Source organism: Melanerpes formicivorus, unplaced genomic scaffold (assembly GCF_026170545.1).
Source record: "Melanerpes formicivorus ecotype bairdi unplaced genomic scaffold, bMelFor1.0.p_v2 SCAF_50, whole genome shotgun sequence".
Classification (NCBI taxonomy): domain Eukaryota; kingdom Metazoa; phylum Chordata; class Aves; order Piciformes; family Picidae; genus Melanerpes; species Melanerpes formicivorus.
The window spans coordinates 3,641,028-3,656,661 of NW_027142402.1; the positions used below are offsets into that span (position 1 = coordinate 3,641,028).

General features: G+C 50.0%; 1 protein-coding gene across 1 annotated transcript in view; it reads right to left on the reverse strand.

Moving 5' to 3' along the window:
* Window positions 1-15,034, reverse strand: part of SCML4 (Scm polycomb group protein like 4) — a 32,545-nt gene extending 17,511 nt beyond the window's left edge. Inside the window, exons 1-4 of the mRNA XM_068160395.1 lie at window positions 14,834-15,034; window positions 10,301-10,430; window positions 6,928-7,128; window positions 6,137-6,328 (exon numbers count right to left, since the gene is read on the reverse strand). Coding sequence (XP_068016496.1) covers window positions 6,137-6,328; window positions 6,928-7,128; window positions 10,301-10,430; window positions 14,834-15,034 — 724 coding nt within the window. The remainder of the gene's footprint in view (window positions 1-6,136; window positions 6,329-6,927; window positions 7,129-10,300; window positions 10,431-14,833) is intronic.
* Window positions 15,035-15,634: the final 600 nt, after the last annotated feature.

The window sequence follows — 15,634 nt, forward strand, 5'->3', positions numbered from 1 at the left end:
ACTTGCAATAAAAGCCTCTCACACATAAAGAAGATCTCTCCTTCTGCAGCATCCTGCCTGCACCACATGGAATAATGATGCCTCTTGTGAATCATTACCTCTTTATTCCAGGAAAAGAATGCTCTTTTAATATGATTACAGCATGAGGAAGACACAGACTATCAAAACAACAAACAGTACATTAAGAGAGACCTGCTTCATAAATGGCACAGGGCTTTGGTGATCTAACTGACTCCAGCACTTGTGAGCAGACACCAGGGGTTTTCTGGCTGATGCCAGACTCTCTCAGTACTCTGGTGAAACAAAGCTTCTGTGGGTGAAATCTCCTCATGGAAGGGCACCCATGGGTTGTGTATGAGACTCTGGTGAGGAGCTTGACACCGTCAGTTCTGTCCCTGACCCTGACTAGGACTCTTTTCTTCATCTAGATCTATTCCACATGTCTCTGCTTTGGGTTCCAAATGGGAGTAATAATGCCTATTGGACCAAGCAGGACCCTCCATTCATTAGCTTGAAACATTCCCCAGTGGAAGGTGCTCTGGGAATTTGAAAAGTCACACTCATGTCTTCATTGGACTGGGGGGAGCAGGGATCACCTCAAGCAGCCAGGTTCCAAAGAGCTCCTGCTCTCTGAGTTGATATGAGCAGCCGGCAGACTACAAGAGCAACTCATCAGAATCACCTTCTTCTGCCCAAAAGAAGCCCATGATGAATGGCAGGCCACAGTTAGGTTAGGAAGAAGGTGTCTGTGCATTTAGGAATTGGGTAGTTGCAGGTTTAATTCATACAGATTGAAGAGGTGCTGTGCTGGGACACAAAACTGTACTGCCCTGAGAAACCTGATTTTGATGATGTGAAGTTTGGTGTGATGAGGGAGAGGGGAGGAGAAGGGAGAAGGGAGAAGGGAGAAGGGAGAAGGGAGAAGGGAGAAGGGAGAAGGGAGAAGGGAGAAGGGAGAAGGGAGAAGGGAGAAGGGAGAAGGGAGAAGGGAGAAGGGAGAAGGGAGAAGGGAGAAGGGAGAAGGGAGAAGGGAGAAGGGAGAAGGGAGAAGGGAGAAGGGAGAAGGGAGAAGGGAGAAGGGAGAAGGGAGAAGGGAGAAGGGAGAAGGGATCTGAAATCAAGAAAAGAGACCAAAGGAAGGCTTTTCCTGGAGGCTGGATCCCTATGCCAGTGAAATCTTTTTGCCTCCACTTGTGGGTAGGCAGTACCCAAACAATTTGCCTACGCTGTAAGATCAGACTAAAACCTTTCCAGTGCACCACAAGACTTCAATCATCCCTAAGAAGTTCATGCAATAAATAAATAAATAAACCAACCTATAAATCCTCCATGGGTTGTTTATACACACCAGCACCTTTTGCTATTAAATCTAATCTATTTGTCAGCAGCTGGCTTGTGAACTTACTCTACTTTTTTACTCAGCTTGGACACTAAGCCCACGTTGATCTGTTCCCAGCCAGCTCCTTTCCCTGGTTCTCCTGCATTCAGCACGATGTGGCTGTTGTCTGGGCTGCAAACACCCCAGGGAAACTGCTTAAATAATGAAGTAAAATTGCCTGTGCTGAAGCCCTTGCAATCAGGACACCACTGGGGTTTGGAAAATTCTCTAGAAGAAAATAAACAACTAAAGCAAGCATTTAGATCCTGGATGGTGAGTGAGTGGCAGCTTCTCCTTGGGGGAATTTCAGTTGCCACAGAACATTTTTTTTTCTTGAGCAGCTAGGACAGAGCGAGATGAAACGTGGTGCAGGGAAGCCTCAGAATAAACCCTGGAGAATTCCCTGCAGGTTTTGTCTCCGTGGTGTGGCTGAGGTTTCAGTGCTCATAATATCTACATTCAGAAGTGGATAAGGTTTATTTACACGTTGCTGTTCTGACTGACTAGTTCCCTCCCTTTCTCTCCCCTGTGGATGCAGTTGTGTGTTCCTATCACCCACGCAAGTGTTATCCCCCAGACAGCGTGACAGCCCTGAGCCGCTGCTGCCGGATGCCTGCTCACTTCCTGCCTCTCTGCTGCAGCCTCAGGGATGCTGTGGATCCTCAGGGATGCTGTGGATCCTCAGGGATGCAGCTCTGTGCCACTCTGCCTCGGTGAGCAGGAAGCAATTCAGCTCTACTGCCACAAACCAGATGCCCCTCCCTTTAATGCTTTCCTTGCCCAGCCACACCGTGGCAGCCACGGAAGAGGTCCAGTCCTTGCTCAGCCATGCAGGGTGCAGCAGCAGGAACACCTGCTAAGGAGTGACATCATATGTGCTACATGTCTGGATGGCTGATGGAACCAAAAGGAATGGGCTAGTGCTGTAATCCCACAGTAAATCACAGCAGGCAGAGCTGGAAAGTCTTCATCCATCATAGGAAGCTCTTATCTTTAGATAGATGCATACAGGCTCAAGCTATAAGGAAGATAAGGTCCATGGTCTGTATCTGACATGACAGAAATATGTGAGGCTGTTTGGCAGGCACAAAGTTCTTTGTTTAATCTTTTAAGAAGTGATGTAAAGCAGAACCAAGGCATGCCTTTCACACTCTTTAACACTGTTTAGATCTTTCTGCTCTCTCCCTCTCCTGCTTATACCAGACTGAACTGATGCTTGAGCTTACCTGAAGTATTTCCTCCATTCCTGCATTCCATTTTCATATTCCCCTACTTGTTTTGGTTTGTTTTCCTTCCATGAAGGCTGAGAAACAGATTTTCTAACTTCCATGGCTGCTTTAAACTGTCCCCTCCCACTGCCCCTCATTATCTCCCAGGTAAGTGCAAATACCATCCTTGTGTGGAGAGCTGGAGCCAAGCTCAGGAGCTGCAGAAAGCAGGCAAAGATAAAACCATACAAGGAGACTCTCAGCCTAGTTTGGACCCTGTGGCTGGCTCATTCTTTTGAGAGAGGAATGGCCCTGGCTGGGGCAGAGGAGAGGTCTGAGGAAGGTATGATATCATGCTGCTTAAAATATGGAGTTCACATCTGGTCAACCCATTATAGAAAATATATGGCAGCACTTAAAGAGGTACAGGAAGGGTCAGGGGGCAAAGCCCATCACTAAATGGCAGGAGTGAGGAATAGGAGATGACACAAAAGAGGAGGAGGAAGGGGAAAGGGAAAGGGAAGGGGAAAGGGAAGGGGAAAGGGAAGGGGAAAGGGAAGGGGAAAGGGAAGGGGAAAGGGAAGGGGAAAGGGAAGGGGAAAGGGAAGGGGAAAGGGAAGGGGAAAGGGAAGGGGAAAGGGAAGGGGAAAGGGAAGGGGAAAGGGAAGGGGAAAGCTGCATCCATCCTACCCTGTCTCTGCTCTACTGCAGGCTCTGCCATCAATTCAGCTACCCAAAAGAGCAAAGTTTTTATGTTAGACTTTGCCGTGGCTGGGTGGCTTGTGCAGCTTGTCTGCTCCCTCTTTAAGAGTGACCTTAATATTTTATTTATTGTTTAAAGGATAATGGTCATGACAGAGGAATATATGAGGCAATAAATGGCCTTTACAGGTAATTAAATGCTGAAGAGAGGCAAAGCTATTGATAGCTGTAAAAGCCATTTATTCTGAGTGCACTGAGCAGCCAGGAGCACTGCTCCTCATAGCATGCAACAAGATTAAACAAGCCATGGTGCCAGAAAGGGAAGAAACAACATTATTCTTGCCCTCTAAGGGCTTGAAATTTCTGAGCTGCTGTTTATTTGGTGCCTGGCACCGAAAATATTGATTGTAACAATCTGTGGGTTTCTCTCATGCTATTCTTTTTTCTTTTCCCAGCTTTGTTTTTTTCAGGAGGGCTTTGTAGATGGTGACAGAAATGATTGCCCTTCTTGGGCAGACACTCAGATAAAGGCACAGCAGGCAAAGGGGGACTTGCCCACACAATCAGGGAAGTCTCTGACAAAATCCAGCTCCAGCCCAGTGTTTTGCCTTCTAGTCACACTCTTACAGTCACTGCTGCAGTGCTCCCCCAACCAACTCTGCAAGTGCTTGGAGACAGGAAGAGTTTCAGCTGGAGAAAGACCTTTGAGATCACTGAGACCAACCCTCACCTAACCACCAAGGCTGGTGCTAAACCATCTCCCTCAGCACCACATCTCTGCTCCTTTGAAACACCTCCAGGGATGGGGATTCAGTCACCTCCCTGGGGAGCCTGTTCCAGTGTTTGAGAATCCTTTCAGAATCCTTTCAATTGAGAAGTTTCTTTCAACATCCAGCCTAAAGCTCCTCTGGTGCAACTTGAAGCTACTTTCTCTCATCCTATCACTTTTAACTAGGGAGAAGAGACCAGACACCCACAAGAAAAGACTGACACCATCATTTTAGCTCAAATTGCACTACCAGCCTCATGGAAAGTTCTGGGGTGCAAGTGCAGAGGTGCTTTGGACCCATATGCTCTGAGGCCAGGTAACATCTCAGTGTTTGCTGTAATGCAGAGCTGAAGCTGGGCACTTCCCACATGAAGTTCTGGGAACTATCTCATACCTGTTCCCATTTTCCTGAGCCAGAAACTCCCCTCACAGCTAAGAAAGAGCCATGGGTGTCTCCAGATGTGCCAAGACAAGGCAGTGAAGCCACTGGTGTTGGGAGAGGGCTGAAGAGGGACCCTCAGCCCACATGCAGGGCTGCTGGGTGCTGGTGCAAGAGGCATTGGCAGAGCAGGCAGAGCAGGTTGGGGGGTGCAGGGGCAGGGAGAGTAGCACACAGCCAACAAAACCCATTGCAGAGGCTGGTGCTGGGCACAGCCCAGTGAGTGAGTACTTACAATGGTGTTCTACATGTCCAGAAAGTGATACAAGCAAACATCAACAAATCCCCCCTGGCCTGTGCACAGCCATTAGCATCTGGCAGCTTGCTGTGAGCAGGGGTGAGTGATGGCTGTGGGGTTTGTGCTCTGGGGCAAGGTCAAAAGGGGACTCCTGGATGGTGTAAGTGGATTAATATGACTGGACACGATGCTGGCTTCTCCTCTCCCTTCTGCCAGCGTAAATCAAGAGTAACTGCACCAAAGTCAATACCTGTGTTAGATTCATTGGTACACAGGGGCTGGTAAGCACAGGCTTTTAAAAGCAAGAACATCTCGATTACAAGCTGGAGAACAGAAACAATGAAAGATGTGGCTGCTCTGCATGGCTTCCTGTGGTGCTTTATTATGGCCCTGCTCCTTCCATGCCAGCTCTAGCCTGACAAGTGCCCTCACAGACCTGCCTGCAGGAGGGTTTCCTGCTGGCCTCCTTATCATTGCCACTGCAGGGGAACCTCATCTCTGTTCTGTGCAGCTGAGTCCCCCCTGTGCTGACCTTGCTGCAGAGCACTGCTGGCTCCCCAGGAGGTGAGAGGAGATCCTGGCAATGCAGCATGAAACACAGACATGAGTGGCTCAAGCCCTACTGCCTCTAACTGGGGTTATTCCACTGGAGATGATGAACCCACGATGGACAGGAATATTTTGTACCTCCCTGGCTCTGGCTGGGAGCAGCAGGAAAGGTTCAAGGCCACCACTCGAGTTCCTCTGCGGCACAGCCACAGACAGGCAGCTCCTGAACTGGGCATGAGCTGCCCTGGGGAAGGGACAGCTTTTCCCCTCTCCAAAATTCCCCATGTCAAGGGCTTTATATGACAGAGGTAATGCATCCACCTGTCCTTCGTGTGCACTCTGGGGCCAAGCAGGAATCTGGCAGGTGGATTTTCCCAGACACTACCTCGCTGCACAGAAACCAGCCCCTTGCTCTCCAGCCTGCACCCCAGGGCCCCCAGCAATGCAGTGGGTTAGCTGCTGAAGGTGCTGAGCTCCCTCCACCAGCCACCCCCAGGCCCATGAACAGGCTTGGTTCACCAAATCTGGTACTACACCAGATCAGTGGTCAGCAGAGTGCTGGAGTTAAACGAGGGCAATGAGGTCAGGTGAGCCTTGTTTCCTTAGGAAAAGAAATGAAAGAAACAGAGAGAGATAAAATATCTACTGGGGGCTCCTCGGCACAGTGGCTCTCACCTGAAAGCCTCCTCTATAACCACTGGCAGAAGTGCTTCAAATCAGCACACTGCACCCCTCTGGAGGGGTCCCTCAGAGTCCTGCACTTCTCTAGCACACGGAGTACAGGACCACAAACAAAACACAGTAATTTCTTTAGCCCATTCAACCTTGATCCCAAGCTGGTCAAGCAGCCTACCTGCCTCCATCCTGTCCTCATACAGCTGTGGGCTTTCCAGCCCAGTGCTGTGCTGCTGGAAGGGTTGGTTGCTGAAGAGGTTGTCACAGAGGAGGCTGCGGCACAGCTTCTTCAGGAAGCGCAGGACGTAGCCGATGCTGTTCACTGCCAGCAGGCTCAGGAGGTGCTGCTTCCCCTCGAAAGAAGCTGAAACTGGGGAGCAAGCAGGAGAAATGCAGTACCAGAGGAAGAATGAGAGGAGTGGACAAGATTTCCACACAAGTGTTTGTTTTCACATCATTTCCCCACCCAAAGCACAAAACTCCTTAAGCTGAGGGACCCAGATCACCTTCTCCTTGGGAGCAGCATGGCAGCAGTGCAAGGGTTTCTGATACATGAATCCACCTGAAAACCGTGTTGTGTGACCTGCAAGGAGGCAATGCTGATACCCTGGGCTAAGGAAGGGGAAAGAAAGTGACCTGCCAGTGACAAGCTTTAAGCTGACTCCAGCAATCCCAAAGGTTTTAAAAGACAATGGAGAGACAAAGCCCAAAGCCCTGTGTTGTTTACACATCATCAAGACTGTCTATTCTGCACATACTCACTGCATTCCCTGTGCCTGGACTTTACTGTGCCTGTACCTCTAGCTTCCCAGTTGCTTCTCAGTTGCTTCCCAGTTGCTTCCCAACTGAACTGCTCTGGCAGATTTAATTTTTTGGGGGGATGGGGGGTTATAATTTCAACCCACCACACAGGTTAAGCTTTCAAGCACTCCCCAAGCAACCACCAGCCCCTTGCAAAAACTGCTTTACCTGAGAGCATCTCCCCTCCATAGCCCTGCTTGATGAGCGCGAAGACCTCCTTCTGCTGGAGCGCGCAGTTGATGCAGGCTTGCACAGCCTGCTGCAGGGCTGCCGATGGTCTCTCTGGCCCAAAGTGCTCTGGGAGCTGCTGCACTTTTTTCCTGTCGAGGTATGGCCCCAGGTTGGCCTCCTTGTTGACATAAATGCAGACTGCAGGGACAAAATGCCAGCCAGGTTGTTACAAAGGGTCCCTGAGAGCATCCTAGCAAAGGTTAGTTTTAGACGGCGCGGAATCATAGAATCAGTAAGGTTGGGAAAGGTCTCTAAGATCATCAAGTGCAGCCATCAACCCCACACCACCATGCCCACTAAGCCATGTCCCCAGGTGCCATGTCTGCACATTTCTTTTGACACCTCCAGGGATGGGGACTCCAGCACCTCCCTGGGCAGCCTGTGCCAATGCCTGACCACTCCTGAGCACTCTTTCTGCAAAGACAGTTTTCCTAATCTCCAACCCAAACCTCCCCTGGTGCAGCTTGAGGCCATTTCCTCTTGTCCTATCACTAGTTCCTTGGAAGAAGAGACCAACCCACCACACTCCAACCTCCTTTCAGGGAGCTGTGGGGAGCGAGGTCTCCCCTCAGCCTCCTCCTTATTTCACAAACTCTTCCATTCTGCTGCCATTTGCCATGGCACAACCTGGCTGCTTTGCCCTGATCACCCATGGTCCAAGGGAGGCCAGCTGAGGTGAGACCTTGCTGAATGTCACAGGTGAGGATAAGCTACAGCAAGTAAAGAAGCTCCTGCATGTGCCTGGGGTCTGCTCTTTTGCAACCTACCTTGTCTGTGCAGCTGGTGACCAGAAAAAAATGCCCAGGGAGTGCAGGATGGTGGCTGTCAGAGCTGGCCTCACAGCCTGAGCTGTGCTTCAGTTTGGGGTTTTTCTCTGTGTGTTTTCAGATTGGTTCATTGAGAGGTCCTCTGAGGAGTACTGCTCTGAGCTTTGAGAGTCTTTGGCTCCTTGATGCTTCTGGCTTTAATGCAGCTGTAATTTCTGGAGGGGTGTGCTGCTCTGTGTGATGGCAGAGGCTCTGGCCTTTGGGATGGATCTTCCTAACCATCCATGTCCAGCTCAACACTCTGCAAACTGCATCACCTCCAGGGAAACTGTAGGCAGGGTGCTAAATCCTCATGTGGGACCACAACCACAGGACTGTGCTGCACAGGAGGGATGCTCCTGTGGAGGAGCCTGTGGAGAGCCCAGTGCCTTCTTGCATATGGAATCACAGGATCAAAGAATTGTTAGGGTTGGAAGGGACCTCAAGGACCATAGTTCCAACCCCTCTGCCATGGGCAGGGACACCTCACACTAGATCAGGCTGCTCAGAGCCACATCCAGCCTGGCTGCAAAAACCTCCAGGGATGAGGCTTCCACCACCTCCCTGGGCAACCTGTGCCAGTGTCTCACCACTCTCATGGGGAAGAACTTCTTCCTAAACACAGGACTGTTTTGGCTGGAAAAGACCTTTAAGATCCTCAAGTCCAACCATTCTTTACCAAGTCTGGTGCCAAACCATGCCCCTGGTACCATTGCCTCCAAAGCCAGTTTTTCTCCATGCCATCAGCCCTGCCAGCAAGAGCCTAAATAAACAAACAAATCAGTGGTCTCTTGCTAGTGTGAACTGATTTTCAGCTTGGCTAAGGCTAATTGCATCTTAGAAGGAGCAGAGTTAGCACTGTGGTAACTAAGGGCGACTAAGACACAGCCTAAAGTCAGGCTAAAGTGAGACATATTATAATAGCTGGCTGAGTGTGCTTGAGCTGTCATCTTTCAGACAATATAACATTATCCTCTGACAGAAATCAGATATGTGACACACACAGACAAAAAAAAAGCCACCAGGAAAATCAAGCAAAGTGGAGGAGATAATGACAGCTGTGTAAAGTTGGAAATAATTTACAGTGTGCATCACCCTAATGAAAATCTAGTGCCACTGTCACTCCGCTCTCCCCTCTCTCCCTGAGCAGCAGAAGGGGCTCAGGCAGCATCTCCTGGGTGAGCAGGAGGATCACAGCAATCACACTCATCATTACACAGCACTTTACACCTCCCAGGTGCAAACAAACACGGGGACAAGGCTCTGGAAGGCAGCGGCAGCAGCATGCCTGGCTTGCAGGGGGCTGGCAGGCTGCAATGCTTCCTGGCTCACCACCACGCCAAACCTCACCGAATCCGCAGGACGTGGCTGCTGCCATGAGAAGCCACTGGTTTTGCCTGGGGCTAGCCTAGGGGGGGCGAAGGGGAAGGGACTCTGCAGCTTGTAGGTGATGCACTGGGTTTCTGGGTGGAGAGTGGGAGCCCCTGTGGTCCTCTCCGTGCAGTTAGGTTGGCTTCAGCCTGCCCCCACCCACCTCCTGCAAACCTTCTTCGGGTGGGAGCCTGCATGCACCGCTGGGAAGGTGCTGGGAGAAAAGATGCTGCTGGGACAGAGACAGGCAGACAGAGGTGAGGGGCACTGCAGCCACCGAACCCAGAATGGCCCAGGGAGCCTCTGCAGCCCTCCCAAAGACCGGGTGAGGCTGTGGGCTGTGCCAGCCTGTCTGCCTCTGAAAGCAGCAGAGGGCACACCTCCCAGGGCAGCGCTGTGAGACACCACTCAGCCGATGTTTGCCAAGCACTTTGCAGTCTTCACATGTGAAGGCATAAATGGGAATAAAATATATTATTACTGTCATTGTCACTACATTTAGTATCAGTCTGCTACCAGAGCAGATGGAAAACTTCTCCTCTGTGCATCCCAGCTAAGAAATAATGGGATTTATGTGTTGTGTTTAGATTCTAACATTATCTAATCCATTTCTCTGCTGAAATCTCAGGGTAAATCAGCTGTCTTGTTGATTTTCTTCTCATTTACATTGGTTTCAAAGCATCAACCTGTGTTACTTCTGGTAATGCAAGCAAAGTAGGGGGGGATGAAGAAGAAGGAGGCTGTGTTTTCCCTGCCTGCAGTCAGGAAGGGCCAAATCTGCTGCTGTGCTAAGGCACTGGGGTCCATGTGCTCATAACCCTGCCTACAGCCAGCCTTCATTCTCCCCTTTCCCCACAGCTGTAACAGATGCTTCATGTCCCCCCTGGGGTTTAGCTTGGTCACTGTAAGACAACTGCTGGGGTGAGCACTGGGTATGAAATGGTGCAGCTCACAGGATGCTTGTCTCTGCATTTCAAGATCTGCCATCTCTCCTGAATTTGGCACGTGGCTGTCCTTTGCTACTAGTTGCCAGTCCCATCTGCAAACACCCCCACCTCCATGAGCTCTGCCTGCTCTGGAAGGCACATGGTTCCCCATCACACCTTGGCCAAGGAGTACTTGAGGCTGGGTACCTGTGAGAGCCTGCGGGGTGGTGGAGGTGGGGATCGTAGCTGCATCCTGGGGGATTGAGCTAACATCTGGCTCTGGTGTGCTTCTGGGTGGAGAGATTGCTAAGGGAGTCATCAGGACACGAGACTTCAGCTGCAAAAAAACAAATAACCAGTTGGGTAATGAAAGTATACACAAGATATTCCAATTTTATTCCATGTATGTCACACCCCATGAACTCCTGTTCATTAGCAATCTGCTATTGCATCACTTTCTCCTGGCCAGGAGCATCCATTCTGCTCCCAGGGGGATACTGGAGCCTGAAGCCTGACTGATTTGCAGCAGACAGCCATGCTTTAAGCTACAGGATGCAAATATTATGCCACCCACTGGGTAGTTATTTACACCTGAGCAAATTGGGTCTAACACTCCACCAAATCAGTGCAATGGCATTTTACAAGCCATTTCATGTGGGTGTAAACAATTCTCTGCAACTCAGGAAACGCCAGGCCTTTAACTACATCATAATTTAGAGCCAGATTCTGCTCCTGGTTACAGGGGTGTAGATCTTGCATAAATCCAGCAGCACCAAGAGTCTACTTTGGGCTGACACCCATGTAAATAAGCTCAGCCCGTGGTCTGCAGAGTGTTAGTATCAGGCAGTAAATACAAACTGCTGCACTGTTGCACTCAGCAGTCCTTGTGATCTGCAGCCCAGCCTGGAGAAGTGAAACATGACAGGAATTTAGGGTGCAGTACCACCCTGTCCTTGTGTTGCTGGCACCTGGCAATGTCTCACTGGTCAGGTGGTGATCAGGTCCTCATCATTCCAAAGGACCTGAAGGGATCACTCTTGCCTTTCCCTCCATTATGAAGGGAAGTGGTGGGGGGAGCAGCATCCAGCACACAGCTGGCTGGCTGATAGATTTAGAATTACAGAATCATAGAATGTTGCCTTCATTAGATCAAAACCCTCCTGATTACAGAGGCAACACACCAGCAAACACAGCTGAAACACCTCCTGGCCACGGAGACCTTGAGCAGCCCCTGGGTATCTCTAAGTGTAAATCTCAAAGTATTTAATTTAAAGATGTCTTGCCTTGGAGTGATTTTTCTCTATCCAAAAGCCTACCCAAGCAACCAGCTGACTGATTGAAGAGCTTGGCAGTAGAGAGCACATACACATGGAAGTGAAAAGAAGTGGAGAAGAAGAAAGAGAAAAGGAGACAGACGAAATCTGTCAGAGCACTTTGGGGAGTCCTTGTGGTAAGGAGCTCAGCTCAGCTCTTGAGTATCAAATGTCAGAAGTTTTAATGTGCACAGCATGAGACATAAAAGGGCAATGGCTGCATTCAAACAAGATGTACAACCAACCCTCCCACTCTTGTGGACTTTCTACTGTGGAAAAGAGATCAGAGAAAGCTGGTCAGGGATTTAGTGCAGGAAGTAAGTGTGCTGCTTCACCAAAGTCACAGTGCATTAGATGCAGGGAGTGTGGGCTTTGGTGCCATTGATGCCAGCTGCAGGCTTGTCTGACTATGCCAAGGACAAGAAGGACCCTGTTGAGTCCTAGAGCTTCTGTGTACAATCCACACAGCCCTTCAGAGCAGTCAGGATTCATCTAGCTGGTATTTCTGTGATCCCACACCAAAAACCATGAAAGACAGGGAAGAACGTTTCCCAGACAGCTTTTTTTCTCTCCTTCTGAACAAGTTCTCTGCCAGCTTGTATAATAAAATACACAGGAAAGAAGCAAGATGAACCATGATGCAAACTTTCCCTGTCCTTTTCTTAAGCCACTGGATCACAGGTCCAAGTCATCTTTATGGCTCCTAGTGTTGGTTGTCCCTTGTCCTAACAAAACACATAACAGGAAAGTTCAGCCCAACCACAGGGGCCTGTGCCCTTCCAGCCAGGAGCACAGAGGAACTTCTTGGCCCTGAGAGCTTTTGCTTTTGAGAGTAAAACACCTCCAGCCCCTGCAGCTGTGCACCAAGATGCGTGCTTGGGTGAGTGTGATCTTGCAGTCTGGGCTCCTGATGGGTGGGCAGAAAGCTGCCATTAAACCAAACCCACACTAGGGAAGCATAGAGCTCCCAAGTACATAGTTTGGGGCTCTTGGCTACACCTTGTGCTCTCTGTGCACTTGGCTGCAGGATAGGAGGCTCAGAATGAGGCAAGCCAGGGCTCAGATCAGGCACCAGGGCAGAGAGGGGTTCAGCACTGTGCTGGCAAAGGCAAAACACGGTCCAAGGTCTTTCTCACTTTTTCTCCTTGTGTCATGCAGTACTTTTCTTTCACACAGCAAATGATGTAGGGGAGTCTGCAGGCAGCCTCCTACATCCCCTAAGTGTTTTGCAGTCAGTGAGGCAGGTGACCTTAACAGAATGATTGCAACCTTGAAATCCAGGGCTGGGGCACAGGATGGGTGAACAATCTGGGCACTGTAAGGTTGTCTGTGCAGTCTTGGTCCCAGTGTGTCCAAATCCTGGCTGATTATTTGTCATCATTAAGAGGGACCTAGAATCATAGAACTGTTTCAGTTGAAAAAGACCTTTAAGATCATCAAGTCCAACCACTGTTGAACTCTACTGAGTCTGGTGCTCAACTATGTCCTTCAGTACCACATCTCTCTGGCTTTTAAACACCTTCTAAGGCAACAGGAGAACCTGTTCCCTGTTATGGAAATTGTCACCACACATATTGTCCTGCACAGGGCAGCTCTCACCTACCCACCCTGTCTGGCAGGAACTTACAAGGTCCTGGCCAACCACTTGCCCTGGGCTGGTGCCACCTCCAGAGGCAGAACCTGGTGCAGCAGCACAGGAGACAAACTGCTCTCAGGCTGCCTGACTGGGGCCATCAGTTGATTGCCCTCTGGGAAGGATGTGGTGCTCTTTGCTGCAGTACTGCCCTGGGCATGTCACTCCAATGCCCTCTGACACAGAGAGTCCCCCCAGTACGCTCACAAAGCCTTCCCTGTAACTTTCTAGACAGCTCTTCAGGGCTGCCCTGCACTTACAGCCAGAGAAATCAAACCAATCCATCTCCTAGCCTCCCTCCTGGCTGCCAGAATAGGCTTTTTACTAGACATGGAGGCAGTCAGGAAGAATACTGTGTCGAGGGAAAATGCAGCATTTGATGGCAAACAGCTCTGCATTAGGTAGGAAGCAGGTCTAGGAAAAACAGTTGATGAAATTTTATCACCAATGCTGCAAAAACAATAGACAGAATCATGAGGGGAAAAGAGGTCTTTGCTTGGTGGTGAAGCAAAATGAGATGCCAGTTCAGAAAGACAGAGAGATTCTCTTTCATATCAATGAGCACAGGCAAGAGGTCACCTGGCTATGAAGAGCATGTGATTAAAAAATGTCTGCTATTCACATCTTGGTCAACATAAATTTCAATCTGAGCTGTAAATTCCTAGTTTGCTACAAAATTCAGAAGCATTTTTCCATCTGCTCTGTAATAATTCAGCTCTCTGGTTGCTATAAAGAATTTGGTTGCCTGCCACTTGGGCAAGGAGTTGGTTCTGAAACTGCCTCCCACCGTGTCTGAAAGCCACACAATTAGCCAGATAATTAAAATCAAGCCAGAGCTCCCCATCAAAAAAAAGGAAAGAAGCCTTTGACTCTCTCTGGGGGAGAGGTTTTGTGGGAGAGGGAGTCACTTCAGCATGCAAAGGTGCCTCACAGCAAATGTCACTTTGTGTATGGATCCCACAGAGCAAATCAGCAGTGCCAGCCCAGATGCCAGGGATGCTACAGCTGATGAGTGTCAGCTCCAGAAACTCAAGTCATTGGTTATAAAAGGATGTCTTGCTACTTCTCATCACTCAACAAGAAAGAAAATCATCTCAGATTCAAAAACAAAAGTGTGGTCAGCAGATCAAGAATCACAGAATCAGCCAGGTTGGAAGAGACCTCCAAGATCAGCAAGTCCAACCAATCACCCAGCCCTAACTAATCAATCAGACCATGGCACCAAGTGCCTCATCCAGGCTTTTTCTTAAACACCTCCAGGGATGTCAACTGCACCACCTCCCTCGGCAGCACATTCCAATGGCCAATCACTCTGTGAAGAACTTCCTTCTCAGACCATGCCTAATCATGCCCCTGCACAGCTTGAGACTGTGTCCTCCTGTTCTGGTGCTGGTTGCCTGGGAGAAGAGACCAAGCCCCACCTGGCTACAACCTCCCTTCAGGTAGTTGTAGACAGCAATAAGGTCTCCCCTGAGCCTCCTCCTCTCCAGGCTAAGCAACCCCAGCTCCCTCAGCCTCTCCTCACAGGGCTGTGCTCCAGTCCCCTCCCCAGCTTTCTTGCCCTTCTCTGGACACATTTGAGCAACTCAACATCTTTCTTGAGTTGAGGGCCCCAGAGAGAGGTAATTCTGCCCCTCTGCCTGCTCTGGAGACCAGACCTGGAGGTCTCTTACATTGCTCTGCCCCACGCTTGCCCAGCTTTGCCTCCCTTCCTGTGTTTCACCCGCAGTCCTAGGAGAAAATGTGTTAGACCCCGCAGGAGGTGGAGAAGGAGTGTGGAAATCATAGATGTACCTTGTGCCCGGGTTTTCTCCCTCTCTTTTTTGGGATCTTCACGACTGGCAGAGCACCTGCTGGAGCTGAGTAGAGGTTGTGGACAGCCACTTTGATGGGCGGCGGCTGGAGCGGGGGCCGCCCGCGCTTCCTCCCCACCATCCTGGGGGATGGCAGCTCCCCCGGCTCCAGGCTGGGGGACAGGCACGGCAGGTGACTCATCTGCCCTGGGGCTGCTGATCAAGCAGAAGGAACAAAACAAAACAAACAAAACAAAGAGAGAGAAAAGAGATGGTTTTATTGATTCATCACTTGAGGTTTTTCATCCGAAGGCAGTTTTCTCCTGCTGTTGTTTTCCCTGTTACTATCAATCACAAAGCAGCAAGAAATGCACCCCAGATGTGCAGGATTCCCCTGACCACAGCTGGCTCAGCTTCTCCAAAGTGGGTCAAAACCTTCATCAGGCCCATTTCTTTCCCCTGACCGTGAATACAGCAGAGGGAGCTGGAGCAGGTGGTGAGGTTTCTATGGCAGGTGAGTCCCGCAGCAGCCACCACAATGCTGCAGCCTGCAGAGATGAGGGCACCAGCCTGCACCCATCAGTCAGTGCCTGCTTTCAGAGGGGGTTATGAAGTTGATGACCTCTTGACCTCCTTGTTAACCTGCCTTTTTTCCCCTCAAATTCAGTGGTTCTGCAAATCACAGAGTCACAGATTGCACCAGTTTGGAAGGGAGCCTCAAAGGTCATCTTGTCCAACAGTCAATCATTTTTGTCCCCTCTCTGCTCCCAACACCGGTGACACTGTGCTTTGGGGAAAACCT